The 15,433-nt window shown below is 44.0% G+C and overlaps 1 protein-coding gene across 2 annotated transcripts in view; it reads right to left on the bottom strand.

Moving 5' to 3' along the window:
- Positions 1-15,433, bottom strand: part of SLC22A15 (solute carrier family 22 member 15) — a 74,440-nt gene that overhangs the window by 15,198 nt on the left and 43,809 nt on the right. For both annotated transcript variants that reach the window (XM_032420820.1, XM_032420813.1), the window contains 3 exons: positions 14,440-14,655; positions 8,283-8,423; positions 5,964-6,049 (listed from right to left, as the gene is read on the bottom strand). In XM_032420820.1, the coding sequence (XP_032276711.1) occupies positions 5,964-6,049; positions 8,283-8,423; positions 14,440-14,655 (443 nt within the window). The remainder of the gene's footprint in view (positions 1-5,963; positions 6,050-8,282; positions 8,424-14,439; positions 14,656-15,433) is intronic.

Here is a 15,433-nt window from a genome sequence, read left to right on the forward strand (position 1 = left end):
AGCGGGGAGCCTACTTCTCCCTCTCCCTCAGCTACTCCCTCTGCTCGTACTCTGTCAAATAAATAAATAAAATCTTTAAAAATATATATATTTTTTTCTAATTTCCTTTCTTCTTTGACCCGTGGGTTTTTAGAAGAGTGGTTTTTAAAATCTAAATATCTGAGGATTTTCCTGATGTTTTTCAGCTACTGATTTCTAGCTTAATTCCATTCTCATCAAACAACTATTTTTGGCAGATTTCAATCCTCTTCAATTTACTGAAACTTGTTTTATGGCTCGAATGTGGCCCTTCTTGGTAAATGTTTCATGTGTGCTTTAGATGGAGTGCACGTTCTGCTGTTTTAGGGGAGAGCGTCTGACAAATGGCAGTTAGGTTATGTTCAAGTCTCCATATCTGTAGTTAATTGCTGTCTGATTTTTCTATTAATCGTTGAGGGGTACTGAAGTATCCAACTGTAATTCTAGATTTACCTATTTATTCTTTCAGTTCTATCCAATTTTCATGTATTTTGAATCTGTTACTAGATGCTACACAATCACTACTGTTATATCCTCTTGATGAACAGGACTTTCTGGTTATGTGTTTATAGCTTTCATCAAACGTGGAAAGGATCTGACCACCTTTTCTGCAAATAATTTTTTCTTTACTTCCCCCTTCTTTGACTCCAAGTACAAATACCTTAGGCTTGGTGTTGTACTACAACTCACTGATGCTTTGTTAACTTTTCATTCAATTACTTTTTTCTGCTTCATTTTGCACACTTTTTTTTTCTTAAAGACTTTATTTATTCATTTGAGAAAGAGAGAGAGACAGAGAGCACAAGTAAGGGGAGAGGCAGAGGGAGAGGGAGAAGCAGACTCCCTGCTAAGCTGGGAGCCCGATATGGGGCTCAATCCCAGGACCAGGAGATCATGACCTGAGCTAAAGGCAGGTCCTTAACCATCTGAGCCACCCAGGTGCCCCTTACATACTTTGTTTTGTTATGTCTTTCGCTGATCTTCTGTAGCTAATCTTATTCACTGCAATTTTTTTTTCATATAATGTATGCTTCAACTCTAGGTGTTACACATATGTCTTTTATAGCCTCCATTATTGTGTTCATGATGATCATGCTTTCCTCTATCTTCTTAAACATGTGGAACAAATTGATAATAGCTGTTTTATTAAAGTTCTTTTCTCTTCCTTCTATCGTCTGGATCATTTCTGGTTTTGTTTCTATTGATATGTCTCCTGGTTGGTTATAAGTGGTATTTTCCTGCCTTGTAATATTGGCTGGATGCCATATACTGTAGATGTTACCTTGTTAGGTGCTGGATTTTACTGTATTCCTTTAAATACTGTTGCTCTTTGTTCTGGGATGCAGTTAAGTTACTTGAGATCACTTCATCCTTCTGAGATTTTTAAAGCACTTTGAGGGCAAGCAAAGAGCCTTTAATGTAGGGCTTCTCTGACCCAGGAGGTCTCTACCCAGCACCGCACATCTGGCTGAAAAGAACACAAACTGGGCACGGCCTTGGGTTCCAAGAATTGTCCTGAATGCTGCTTCCTGGTGGTCCTCTCTCTGGCCTCAGTAGCTTCCTCAAACACACGCATGGATCAGTAAGCAGCCAAAGACTTGGAGGCCCGTTCTGCAGATCTCTGAAGTTCTTCCTCTGTGTATCTTATCCCTCTCCAGTATATTTTCTAGCAAATTCTAGAAATCTTGGCCTCCCCAAGTTTTAATGCTACTGTCTTCTGAATTCAGTAAAGTACCAGGATTTGCTGGGCTCCTCATCCTTGCACCGTGGCTTAGAGACCCTGAGCTAGGTCACAGTTAGGAAGCACTTTGTTTCCTTCCACTTGGGGATTACTGCCTGTCCTGTGCAGCCTATTGTCCCGGGTCTGAAAATCAGTGCTTCTTATATTTTGTCTGGTTTTAGAGTTGTTCAACACAGGAGGATAGCGGGTCTCTATTATGATCGTGGTCCGAAGTTAAAGTCCCCATAGCATTTTGTTGTCAATTCTCATATGGTACCTTCTGACTTTTATTGTTGTTATTTTTCTCTAATCACTCATTTTCTTCACCAGACTGTAAGCTCTTTGAGTCCAGGGACTAGGTCTTGTTTATGAATAATATCCTGTATATAGCAAGCACTAGAGAAGTCAAGTGACTAAAGAATGGGCAGACCAAGGTTGATAAAAGAAATGAGATATAAAGGTGCTCAGAGTAGTCTGAGGACACTCTTTCAACTGTGAAACTCGTTTATCTGGTCGTGGGCTGTGACTCCCTAGTATTCAGACTCTGACCGGACCACAACTACCAGGAACATCCTTGCCAACAAGAGCCCAGTGTCACTCTGACAACCCAAGTTCTTGAACCCTGGCCAATTCCCATCAGACCCGTCTACTAAAGAGTTAAGAACTGGCTCTAATTAGGCAGCATTAATTCTCTAAGACAACAACCTCACCACGTGTAATGAATACTTTGGCTATAAAACTCTTAAGAGGGCAAAACAGCATTCCCCAAACAGCACTGACTTTAGAGTCCGAAAGACCTGAAATCTGAATCCTAAGTGTGCTGCTTCCTTGCTGTGCCAACTCAGACAAGTTGCTTGACCTATCTGAACTTTAGTTTCCTTATCAAATGGGGATAATATATAGTATCTTTTATATATGAAGAGACCCCAGTATATAGTCAACCCTTCATAAATGATAATCAGTATTGTAGGTTTAATTAGGATCCTTTAAGCAAGGATAGAAATCAGCTAAAATGAATGATGAGAAATCTGTACAAAAATATTAGTGGCCACCTGGTAACACTACCTCCAGGGAGAACATTTACTTGGAGGCCAACCAATGTGCGAATATGCACTGGGCAGGACGCTTTGCCTAATAATTACAAACCGCAAGCTGAGGAATGCCAAACGATCTGTTTTCTAGCAGACAGGTGGTTTCTTCTGGAGGTGTACCTGTATGTATGTCTGTCTGTCTGCGCCTCAGACACAGAGAACCGCAATCACACGTGCATACCAAAAAAAAGTTGGTAGGTACTGGGACACCTATGTTGGCAGAAAGAAGAGAGTGAAGGTGTGTTTGGTGGGGAAAAGGGAGGTAAAATGGGCACAAAAAGCATGAGAAGATGAGTGGTCTCCAAGCTCACACAAAACGCTAATAGAATTTTTCAAACTATTAGGTCTCTTTCTTAACATATACTTATCAGAACTTTTGTAAGAAGTAGCTTAAGGCTCAGACCTTTGAACAAACTGAGATTTACTTGTTTATTTTTAAAGATTTTTATTTTATTTATTTGACAGAGAGAGAGACAGCGAGAGAGGGAACACAAGCAGGGCGGGTGGGAGAGGGAGAAGCAGGCTTTCCTCTGAGCAGGGAGCCCGATGCAGGGCTCCATCCCAGGACCCTGGGATCATGACCTGAGCCGAAGGCAGACGCTTAACGACTGAGCCACCCAGGCGCCCCTGAACAAACTGAGGTTTAAAAGACAGCCATCGAGGGGCGCCTGGGTGGCTCAGTCGTTAAGCGTCTGCCTTTGGCTCAGGCCATGATCCCAATGTCCTGGGATCGAGCCCTGCATCAAGCCCCGCATCGAGCTCTTTGCTCACAGTGGGAAGCCTGCTTCTCCCTCTCCCACTCCCCCTGCTTGTGTTCCCTCTCTTGCTGTGTCTCTCTCTGTCAAGAGAATAAATAAAATCTAAAAAAATAAATAAAAGAGAGCCATTCAGCTTTAAGGAGTAAATATGAAAGGTTCAAAGAAAGTTTAAGGAACAAATTTTTTCAGCTCAAGGAAGAGAAGATTCAGGAGTAGGTGACTCCCAGCAAATATAGAAAGGATTATGCAAAAAAGGAAAAAAAAAAAAAAGGAGGGGTGGTCATCTCTTCTCTATCTCTAGTGATGAATAAAATGAAAGGGAATAGGCTCAGTTGTGGTGGAAGAGGCCAGTTCTCATGGCTAAACAATTTTCTAAGGGATGTAGTGAGATTTCTTTTCCTGGAAATCTTCAAAAATAGACTAGACGTCCCCTTTTCTAAGTATAACAGAGGTACCACACTGCTGAGGCACACTCCTGGAGTACTCCTTACTCTGTGTCCACCCAGGGGCACCATCGACAAAGGGCTCAAGCGTCTCTCTTAAAACCTACCACAAGTGAGCAGAGAGTGAGGCCGGGTCTGGCTGGAGACCACACATCCGCTTTCACTTTGAAAGAGCCACATGCAGAGTGCTGGGCTGTGGGCTGGTTCCCTGGAGTGCACAGCTATGTGGGAGGGGGCCTGGCTGGGAGAGGTGTGACAGGTTACAGGGGTGCTCATGGCAACAAGGAGAAAGTTTTCTTTAGAAGGCGACAACTAGAACACTGGCCTCTGATAGAGAGAAAACAATGGGATTTCCAAGCTGTCTATGAAAAACAAAATCTGAATCTAAAGCTACGATGATCTTGGGGCGCCTGGGTTGAGCATCTGCCTTCGGCTCAGGTCATGATCCCGGGGTCCTGGGATTGAGCCCTGCATTGGGCTCCCTGCTCAGTGGGGAGTCTGCTTCTCCCTCTGCCTCTGCCCTTCCCCCCTACCTCCGCTCATGCTTTCTCTCTCTGTCTCTCTACCAAATAAATAAATAAAAATATTAAAAAAAAATAAAGCTATGATGATTTGAAGCCCACTACTGTCTGTCCCAGACAAACAGAACCAGGCGCTTGGTTCTACAAGCAAGCCAAGAGCTGAGGACTCTCCCTTTTCCGGCACTAGCAGAGGTAACAATTTCCTTAGAGAGTAAGAAATAGGTAATCTTATCGAATCCTCTAGTTTCTGTGATTCCATGAAAATCACTACAAGGTTGTGTTACATACGGGTCACATCCACAGCAGTGAAAAACCAATCCCCTGGATTCAGGGCATCGAATTCGAGGTGGTGACCAGCAGCACAGCAGGTGTCCCGGGGCTTAGAGAACTAGAACACGTGGTCTCGGGGTCTCGGGTGAGACACTGCCAGAACCGAACCTCAAGGAGAAGCAGCGACCAAAGGAGGGTTTCCTACGTGACATGTTGGGTCAGGAAGTAAGTTCTTCAGCTGCGTTCCGAGCAGCTCCATCTTCCAGGTCAAACCTTATGTTAACCACCTCACAATGATTCCCACCGGAAGTAAAAGCTCCAGGATGGAGACCTATTGAGATCCCAAATCCCCCCAAACAGGGCTTTTGTGGTACCACATGCCCCAGCAGTCCAGTGTTTGTTATGGCCCAGCCCACACGTTGGAAAGCACTGCCCAAATCAGTTTGGACAAGACAGCTAGCGTGCGTCAGGTGTGCTAGTGCAAAAAAAGAGAAAAAAAAAAAAAAGGCTGAGAACCATCGCTCTCTAACATAATTTCTATAGAAGGGCAGAAATCAAGTTAGATAGGGATGCACAGCAAAGCTACAAATATATAAAAATACCAAAGTTTCCTAAAGATGATTTGTTCACACTTTCTATAAGACTGGGAAAACATCCGTTGTCACCAACAGTGAACAGCACTCTTACTGTGGTGCTGTTATGACCAGGGGGCCCTGGAAGCACGGATGGATATGCAGAGGGCACCAAAGCGGCCTTTGGGAACCAGTGACTCTGCTCTGTGACTGTCCGGAATGGGGAGTACAGATCCGTAGCCCTGGGTGGAGTTTCTCTCTCTGCAGAGCTCAACGGTCCTCCCCATCATCAAATAAACAACTCTAACGTCACCAGTACTGCAGCCCAGACACCCCAGATGGTAGCTTAATCGCCTGAAAGAATTAATAGTGCACCTCTAAGCACATTATTCACCCAGAGAATAGTTTAGGCAACGGGGAGAATCTGGCCCATTATACCCCACACAATCGCTAAATAATATGCAATCATAAAAATGAAGCATGGCATATGGTAATCTCTCTACTATATTGAGATTCATTGTAATAAAAGTGCTGTTCAAACCCTTATGTGTAGAAATCTGAAAGGCATACCTTTCTTCTCTGGAAGAAACATTATAATAAGACAAGCCAGTCCTCCTAGGCACAGAAATGCCGCTAATGTCCGCTTCCGACCAAACCTAAACAACAGAAAGACATTACACATTTCTCTTGAGGATCTTATAAATTCATCTGCTTCGTCTCCCGAACCTTCTATCTGAAATGTCCCCAGTTTCATTATATACGTTCATCGTTGCTTAAGGAATGGGTGGCCGATGTGACTGACCAGGACATAAAATACGTAACCCTCACAAAACAAGAGAAAACTGGCCAATTTCAGGACTGAATGACGTGTGCAGGAAAAGAACAGAGAATCATTCTATTGATTTCTGTGAGGGTTCACTATGTTCCAGGCAGTGCTGAATGCTTCCCATCGAGTATCTTACTTAGTCCTCACAATAAACCTGTAAGGCATGCGCTATGCTCTCCACCTTCCAGAGAATGGAAATGAACCATGGAGAACGGAGTCTTCAGCTCACTTCCTCTTCTCGTTACATGAATCTTTAGCAGTTCCTTTTTTAAATTTTATTTAAAATCAATTAATTCACATATAGTGTATTAACAGTTTCAGAGGTAGAGGTCAGTGATTTATCAGTTGCATAGAACACCCAGTGCTCATTACATCACATGCCCTCCTTAACGTCCCTCACCCAGTTACCCCATCCCCCCACCCACCTTCCCTCCAGCAACCCTCAGTTTGTTTCCTATGATTAAGGGTCTTTTATGGTTTGTCTCCCTCTCTGATTTCGTCTTGTTTCATTTTTCCTTCCCTTCCCCTATGTTCATCTGTTTTGTTTCTTAAATTCCACATATGAGTGAAATTATATGCTGTCTTTCTCCGACTTATTTCATTTCGCATAATACCCTCTAGTTCCATCCACGTCGTTGCAAATTTTAAACACTGTAAAACAAGGCTCTCTCTCCTAAAAATACAAACTGAAAAAAATTTCTTGTTAGTATGTCAGAATTAAGTGCCATGTATTGCACACTTTATTAAGGGAACTAATTTTCAAAGAATTGCTGGAGGCTTGGATGAAAGGCACTGTCATTAACAAGCCTCCCTTCCACTGGGGGCCTACGACTTGCTAGGTCCCCTGCAGGAACTTCCATAGTACTTGTAACCTTTATACCAATTCTGCCAGGGAATTTTATAAGCCCTAGTTTAAGGATAAGTACATGGAAGCTTTACTTGTCAAAGCCATCACCTGTCAAAGCCATCAAAGTAACATGTGGCTGAGACCAGATTTGAACTCAGTGGTAGTGGCTGGAAGACAGGATGACACGTGGGTCTCCAGGTCATTGTGCCTCATTTAACATCAGTACTGAGTGCCTTTCAACGGACAGGTGCCACGCTAGGCAGGCAGTGGGGACACAAAGCCACACAGGCTACTCCCTGGGACAGCATCCTTCTAAAACCACAGGTGGTCATCCGAGGTGAGCATGGAAGCTATGACAGCACAAAGGAGGGGTATCTGGCTCACTGGAGGTGATGGGGACCGATTTCTGAATAGACAGCCTGACTCGGCTCTTGGACCACGGTGACAGCAAGCTCAGTCCCTAACAGAGGGGTCAGCAGAGACAACCGGGACCACCCCCAGAGAAAAGCCTTCAACTGAACAGAATCCAAATCTACCCTTCAAGATGCACTGAACCCACCATCCACAACAACAGCACCAAGTACAGTGCAAAAGGAATGCTGTTGGGTTAAAATGATGATTTCTGGATAATGGGAAATGGCACAATCTGGCTGGTTCACACTGAATGGGATTTTCAGTTGCTCTGGTCAGGGCTCAGTAACAGAAATGACCTAATAGAGAAACTGAGGACATGGCGCTCTGTTTAAAAAGTACTGTAAAACTCCCCACTAACAAGTAGCAAAAGCAGGGTGTATTTCTCCCCTCCACAAAGTCGAGTGGGTCTTAAGAGGTAAGAAAAGTCTTTCCAGGTCCTCCAATTCTATGCCTTGTGTAAGAACCCCTACATGATAGGGGCTGGGTCGAAGGAGCTCTATCTACACAGAGCCAATAATCCTATCTCTTGGGGCTAACAAACTACACACGGACTATCCAAAACCCTTCCGGTGGTAGTGCATTTTAATACTGGATTGAAAACCTACGGAAAAACTCATAAACATGAAACCCAAGCAATACCACACTAAAAAATGAATTCCAACTGTATTTGGTCTAAAAAGAATTCTAATCACCCTGGAGTACTGAGCAGATACTGCCTCTGGACAAAGACAATAATATTTAGGTATTTATGGATACAAGAGCAGGATCCTATGTGGGGCACTTCAAACTCAACTATACTCACCATTTTTGGTTAATCAAGTAGATGCAGATAGGGTAAGATGGAATCTCTATGAGGCCGGACAGGGCCAGGCTGGCATAAATATTTCCGCCTAGATCCCCTGCGCTCAGGGTGAGGCCGTAGTACACGAAGCTGCACACAAACCTGCAGTTGGGGTAAGAGACAAGAAGGCCAAACGAGAAAGCACATGAGAATCTGCCAGAGAAGATCCAATCACTGGTTCCGTATGATGTCATCTGTCTTAAGCAATCAGCTTGACATTCCCACTGAGCGTTCCTATCCCAATCTAAATGTATACTAGGAAAAAATACAAATGAAAGGGGCCTTGGAAGTTACTGAGCTACGCCTAGATGCTCTCTAAAGCAGATGAGTGGTCAGCTCCTGAAAGAGCAAAGACATTGTCTGTCCTTTCATCAAGCATATCTGCATTTAATAGAAGAGAATGACTATTCTTGCTTTATTTAATCCAGCAGTTTATGAATACTTGCTGTAGGCGATAAACGACTCTAGGAAAGAGCTCCCGAGGGGAAAGCCAACAGGGGATGGTGTTGAGAAGGCACACTGAGAAGTGGCTGGATGATCGGTGGGTCATCTACAGGCCAGAAGTGACTGGCCCTCCAACCCCCTGACCAGGTTCTCGACCCACCCAGACAGGAAAGAGAAGACCAGGAGCCCAGCAGAGGCAGGATCCTCCAGGAGGGTCAGCTGAGGAAGGACCCTTTGAGAAGCCATCGGTTTATTTCTGCACTTGGGGAGAGGCTCCTGGGCGGCAGGCATTGGGCCAGGCACTGAGCTCACCTCCTATGGGCTAGGAACGGAGGAGCCCAAAGTGCCATCCTGAAGCTCCAAGGTGGGGCTTTATGAAACAGAGTGAAGTTTCCTGTGCCTAAGGAAACTGAATTATTAAAAACAAAACGAAACAGAACAGAACGAACAGAAACAAAACCCTAAAACTAGGCTTTACTGGTCTATGGATATATTTTGGAAACCAAACATTTCTATAAAATGTACTACAGGCTTTGGAAGTCCATCAGTTTTTACATTTTTGCAATTTGCTTTGATGGGTGTTTATTACAGGGAAGTTTCTGTTTGTTTCCCTTAGAAAAAGTCCGATAAGCTGTGACTATGATGAGATCAAACAGGAGAAGGAAAGCTTTCTCTCCATCTCTGCCAAAACAGCGAAGTGGGCCAAGTGCCCTGGGCTATTAAGAAGGGGCAGCAGTGAACAGGAGAGGGATGGGAGGAGGGGAGAGAGACGTCTAGAGCTGGATGCTTAGTGGGGCATCCCTCCCTGGCAAATGAGCCAGCGGCAGCAGCTACTTCCTATTACAGCTCACTGGATGGAGCTGTCACTCACGTACTAAGGATGATGAGCAGTGTCGGAGCCAGGACGTCATGTGTAAGGATGCAAAGTGACACCGAGCTGCCTGTTTTCCCTGTACCCTAGCACCCTGTCTGCAAGGAGTAAGCTAAACAAATTTAAACCCATGCAGCTAAACAAATTTAAACCCATGCATCAGGAGGCACCCTCCTCTGCCATGTGTTGTATGCATCAGCGTGTGTCTACTTTGCACTTAAAATAGAAATCCCGGGGTGCGTGGGGGGCTCAGTCGGTTAAGCGTCCAACTCTTGATTTCAGCTCAGGTCATGATCTCAGGGTCGTGAGATCGAGCCCTGCATCTCGGGATTCTCTCTCTCTCTCTCTCTCTGCCTCTCCATCCACCCCCCCTTCCAAGCTCACTCTCACACACACTCGATCAATCAATCAATCAAATAGAAATCCCAGTGAAATAATTCCAGCCGTGGAAACACACATATTTAAACCCAGTCGGGATGGTAGCAAGTCAGGCATAAATAAACAAGGCCAGTTCAGGACATGAGAGGCATGCAGAAGCCGCTGGTGGTGGGTGAGCATGGGGAGAGCATGGGCAAGGAGGGCCTATGGTCCCATGGCGGGGACTCTGCTTGCAAGGTTCCTTAATGGCAAGTTGGTCATTGGGAAGCGTAATTACAGCTATTAAAATCATTTCAATCCTTTTTATGGGCCCCAAGCAAAATTTAGAATGCTTGCATAATATTTAACAGTATATTTAGGGCATCAAAGAACTATTTAAAAAGAAACTAGTGTGGGAAATAACCAAAGAAACAGATGTGAACCACAGAGGTCTCATTTTGCTCCCCGGTAAGGGCTTTCTTCAATGACAGACCCACAGAAAAGACTTCAGAATTTTACAGCATCTTCAGAAACAACAGCAGTTATGTGGAATGACACTGTCTCTATTGTCGCGTATTTCAGCATTCGGAGCCCAGGGGGAAGAGGTTTATTCAAGAAGAACTCCTTTGGCTGCGTAAGGTAAGAAAAGAAACAGGGACATTCTCCCTGGCTCCCAGGCTACTTTGTTTGTTCGTCTGTTTTTTATCCCCTGAAGGCCAGAATCCAAAAGTTAATCTGCCTCAAAAAACCCCCAAAAAACCTAAACACAAGAAGTAAATTATCCTCAAGAAGCAGGCAGAGAGTTTGACTGTCTCTATGACATGCAAATGCAGAGTTTTATGGAGGCTGAAGCACCTGAACGTATTTTGTAAATGTCTGCAATAGGCAGAACCCAGATGAGTAGCTCCTGGGCTGGGTCGTCAGGTCTGGCTTTTCAAAGTTCCCTTAATCTCCATGTCTCCAAGCTTGCGTCCCCTGTTCCACATTTACTCTGCATCTGTGATATTCCCGCACGGTGCTGGGTCTGTGGGGAAGGCGGCAGCGGATATGCCCTGCCCCTAACCATACAGGTGGCAGCCAGTGCTTGGCTGGGTAGAAAAAGAGAATCACGATATAGAAAAAATATGCACAGCTTCTTCCCCTCAATCTGCTGTTCTTTACAGCTTTATATCTAAGATCACTTTCATATAAAATTATTCTCCTTAATCCCCACATGAAAATGTAGGTTTCTATGCAGCCTTCATGGCAAATATATTCCAACCACAGTACAAAAGTCCTTCGAGCCAGTAACTGTGCTGTTCACACCCAATCCTGGACCCAGTCTATGGCACCCTAGCAGAATGGACAGGCATACCTAGGAGATACTGCAGGTTCTAGACCACTGCAATAAAGTGAGTATTGCAGTAAAGCAAGTCAGATGAATTTTTTGGTTTCCCAGTGCACAGGAAAGTTATGTTTACACTATACTGTAGTCTGTTAAGTGTGCAAAAGCATTGCGTCTAAAAAAACAATGTAGATACCTTAATTTAAAATATTTTATTGCTAAAAAATGCTAATCATCATCTGACCTTTCAGCGAGTCATCATCTTTTTGCTGGTGGAGGGTCTTGCCTTGATGTTGATGGCTGCTGATGGAGCAGGGTGGTCACTGCTGAAGGCTGCGGTGGTTGAGGCAATTTCTTAAAATAATACAACATTGAAGTTTGCCGCATCGATCGACTCTTCCTTTCATGAGCAATTTCTCTGTAGCATGTGATGCTGTTTGATAGCATTCTGTCCACAGTAGGACTTCTTTCAGAATTGGAGTCAATTCTCTCAAACCCTGCTGCTGCTATATCAACAAAGTTTATGTAATATTCTCAATCCTTTGTTGCCATTTCAACAATCTTCATAGCATCTTCACCAGGAGTCGATTCCATCTCAAGATACCACTTTCTTTGCTCATCCGTAAGAAAGTGACTCTTCATCTGTTCAAGTTGGATCATGAGATAGCAGCAATTCAGTCCCATCTTCAGGCTCTACTTCTCATTCTCTTTCTCTTGCTGTTTCCACCACACCTGCAGTTACTGTCTCCACTGAAGTCTTGAACCCCTCAAGGTCATCTATGAGTGTTGGAATCAACTTCTTCCAAACTCTTGTTAATGTTAATATATTGACCTCATCCTATGAATCATGAATGTTCTTAATGTCTTCAAGAATGATGAATCTTTTCCAGAAGGTTTACAATGAACTCTCCCCAGCTCGATGAAAGGAATCACTATCTACGGCACCACTATTGTTATGAAATGTATGTCTTAATTAATAAGATTTGAAAGTTGAAATGACTCCTTGATCCATGGGCTGCAGAACAGATGTGTTGGCAGGCATGAAAACAATATTGATCTCATGTCTCCATCAGAGCTCTTGGGCACCCAGGTATATTGTGAGTGAGCAGTAATATTTTGAAAGGAATCTTTTTTTTTTTTTTCTGAGCAGTAGGTCTCAATAGTGGGCTGAAAATATTTGTAAACAGATGTGCTGTCATCCAGGCTTTGTTGCTCCCTTTAGAGATGGGCAGCGTAGATTTAGCGTAGTTCTTAAGGGCCCTAGGATTCTCAGAATGGTCAGGGAGCACTGTCTTCCACTTTAAGTCACCAGCTGCATTAGCCCCTATCAAGAGTCAGCATGTCCAGGTACTGACTTCCCTTCTCTTGCTATAGAAGTCCTAAATGGCATCTTCTTCCAAAAGAAGGCTGTTTCATCTATGTGGAAATCTATTGTCTAGTGTAGCCACCTTCATAAGTTGTCTGAGCTAGATCTTCTGGAGAACTTGCTGCAGCTTCTGCATCAGCACTTGCTGCTTCATCTCGTGCTTTTATATTGTGGAGACGGCTGCTTTCCTTAAACCTCATGGATCAACCTCTGTTAGCTTCAGACTTTCCTTCTGCAGCTTCCTCACCTCTCTCAGCCTTCAGAGAATTGAAGAGAGTTAGGGCCTTGCTCTGGATCAGGCTCTGGCTTAAGGGAATGCTGTGGCTGGTTTGATCTTTTGTCCAGAACACTAGAACTTTCTCCATATCAGCAATAAGGCTGTTTTGCTTTTAATCATCCACGTGTTCACTGGAGTAGCACTTCTGATTTCCTTTAAGAACTTTTCCTTTATTCACAACTTGGCCAACTGTTTGGTGAAGAAGCCTAGCTTTCAGCCTATCTTTGGCTTTCAACGTGACTTCCTTGCTAAGCTGAGTCATTTCTAGCTTTTGATTTGAAGTGAGAGACATGTGACTCTTCTTTTCACTCGAACACATAGAGACCATGGTAGGCCTAATTAACTGGCCCAATTCCAGTATTGTTGTGTCTCCAGGAATAGAGGCCCAAGAGAGGGAGAGACACGGGGGAATGGCCAGTCAGTGGAACAGTCAGGACACACACCACATTTATTAAGTTCACTGTCATATACAGATGTGGTTCGTGGTGCCCCAATTAACAGTAACACCAAGGATCACTGATCACAGACCGCCACGACAAATCTAATACTAATGAAAAAATCTGAAATACTGTGAGAATTGACAAAATGTGACACAGAGTCACGAAGTGAGGAAATGCTACTGGAAAATGGTGCCAGTAGACTTGCTTGGTGCAGGGTTGCCCACAAACCTTCACCCATAAAACACACAGTCTCTGAGCAGTACAGTAAAACGCGGAGCGCCTGTGCAGTACTACAGCACGTGTGCCGTTCACACCCTGCACGCACCGCCCGTCCACTTCTCCCCTCTCCGCTTCATTCTTTAAGCGGAGCCATCTTGAACCATTTGGCGCGATTCACATGAACACTGACAGCATGTTGGGCGGCGGGTAGGAATAAGCTAAGCGAGAAAATCAGATTCAGAGAATGCCTATCTGTTCATGCACTGATTTGCACACGTGGCTTTGAGTCCATCATTTCACACTCCCAGGACTCCATTTGTGCAAGGAACAACACTGCCCACCCCCCGGGAGTGAGCGAGCGAGCGAGTGAGAATGTCACACGAAGTACAGGACAGGGCGCTACAACTAGAGCATGCCATCTGAACAACTTGATGCTAACACCAAAGGTAGGGACTTTAAACTCCTACTTAGAAGCTCTTTTAATATGCTTGCTTCCCCCCCCCTTTTACTGGAGGTTGTTGGGGGTACTTAAGTATTTACAGGAAAGAGCTCAGGAGCAAAGATGTGTTTCTGCTATTTACTCAAGTTCGGTAAACCTGCCATCCATAAACTGCGGGTTCCTCCTTGACTGGAGGGTGCTGCGAAAGCAGAGCTGAGCACAACACGGGCATTAAGAGACAGAGGACTTGTTCTTGTGAAAACCACTTCAAGCTGACAAATCAGGTAAGGTTTTCTGTAACCCTGCAGAAGGAACACATTATCAACAGCCCATTAGCAACCTGAGTTGAAGATCAAGACAACACCCCTTAGGTATAATTACCAGATGAACATCAGGGTCAGCGTGTTCCCCAAGAGGATCCGGTAACGGAATAGATCCAGGAAACTTCCCGTCTCCCTGTGGCTCCTGCTGGCCGGATATGTTAGGGAGAACGTACACTTGAGCTTGCGGTTCCTCTTGGCAATGAGGTGCAGAGCCGCTTCAGCCTCACTCAGTCGACCCTGGGAGTATAACCAACGAGGTGATTCAGGAATGAATCTGAAAGAGACGTCATTAAAGGCTGTATATTCATATAGGTACACGGGCACACGAAGGAGACAATTCACCTAGGAGTATGTGGATTCCCTCACCACAACCGGATTCCGTGTGAGGATTAAAACTCTCTCTCCCAATGACAGGTGAAAGAGAGAGGGGGCCACTTTCAACAGCGTGCAAGGGTTAAAAGGTGGTGGCTTTATGAATGGAAACCAAGAACATACTTCCAAAACAGCAGTTAAAAAAAAAAAGAGGTAAGCCGTATGCATTTACTTTTAAACAAATTTTAATAGATAATGCTAAATTAAGCCTAGAATACTGAGTGATACAAATTTTTCATCAAGCACAAGTCAGAGAGAGCATTCTAAACCCTAGCCAAGTGTGAGAATAATAATACAGAGATAGCAGGTGTTTGAGTTCTGACAAAGCCTCACAAAGAAGATAATTTCTATTGTCTCATCAGAAAAAATACATTTTTAAAACATGTTTTTAACATAGTGATACGTTATTAAGAAGGCAGAGATTAAGACTCTACATAAAAATCAAATAGGGCTCATCACATCTCAACTACTTTCGAGCATTTCCTGCTTCAAAATACTCGAATCAGTCGACACACTTGCTTTACTATGTCCTCAGGATATTTCCTGCCCCCCAAGACCTTAAAGAGTAAAAGTCATTTTCTGTTTAACTTCCAGGTACCAAATAATTATTTTCTGCTGTAACTACAAAGTACTGAACAGTTATATGGCCACTGATATTTTCCAATAGTTTTAAGACTTAG

This window comes from Phoca vitulina, unplaced genomic scaffold (genome assembly GCF_004348235.1).
Source record: "Phoca vitulina isolate PV1807 unplaced genomic scaffold, GSC_HSeal_1.0 scaffold2, whole genome shotgun sequence".
Lineage (NCBI taxonomy): Eukaryota > Metazoa > Chordata > Mammalia > Carnivora > Phocidae > Phoca > Phoca vitulina.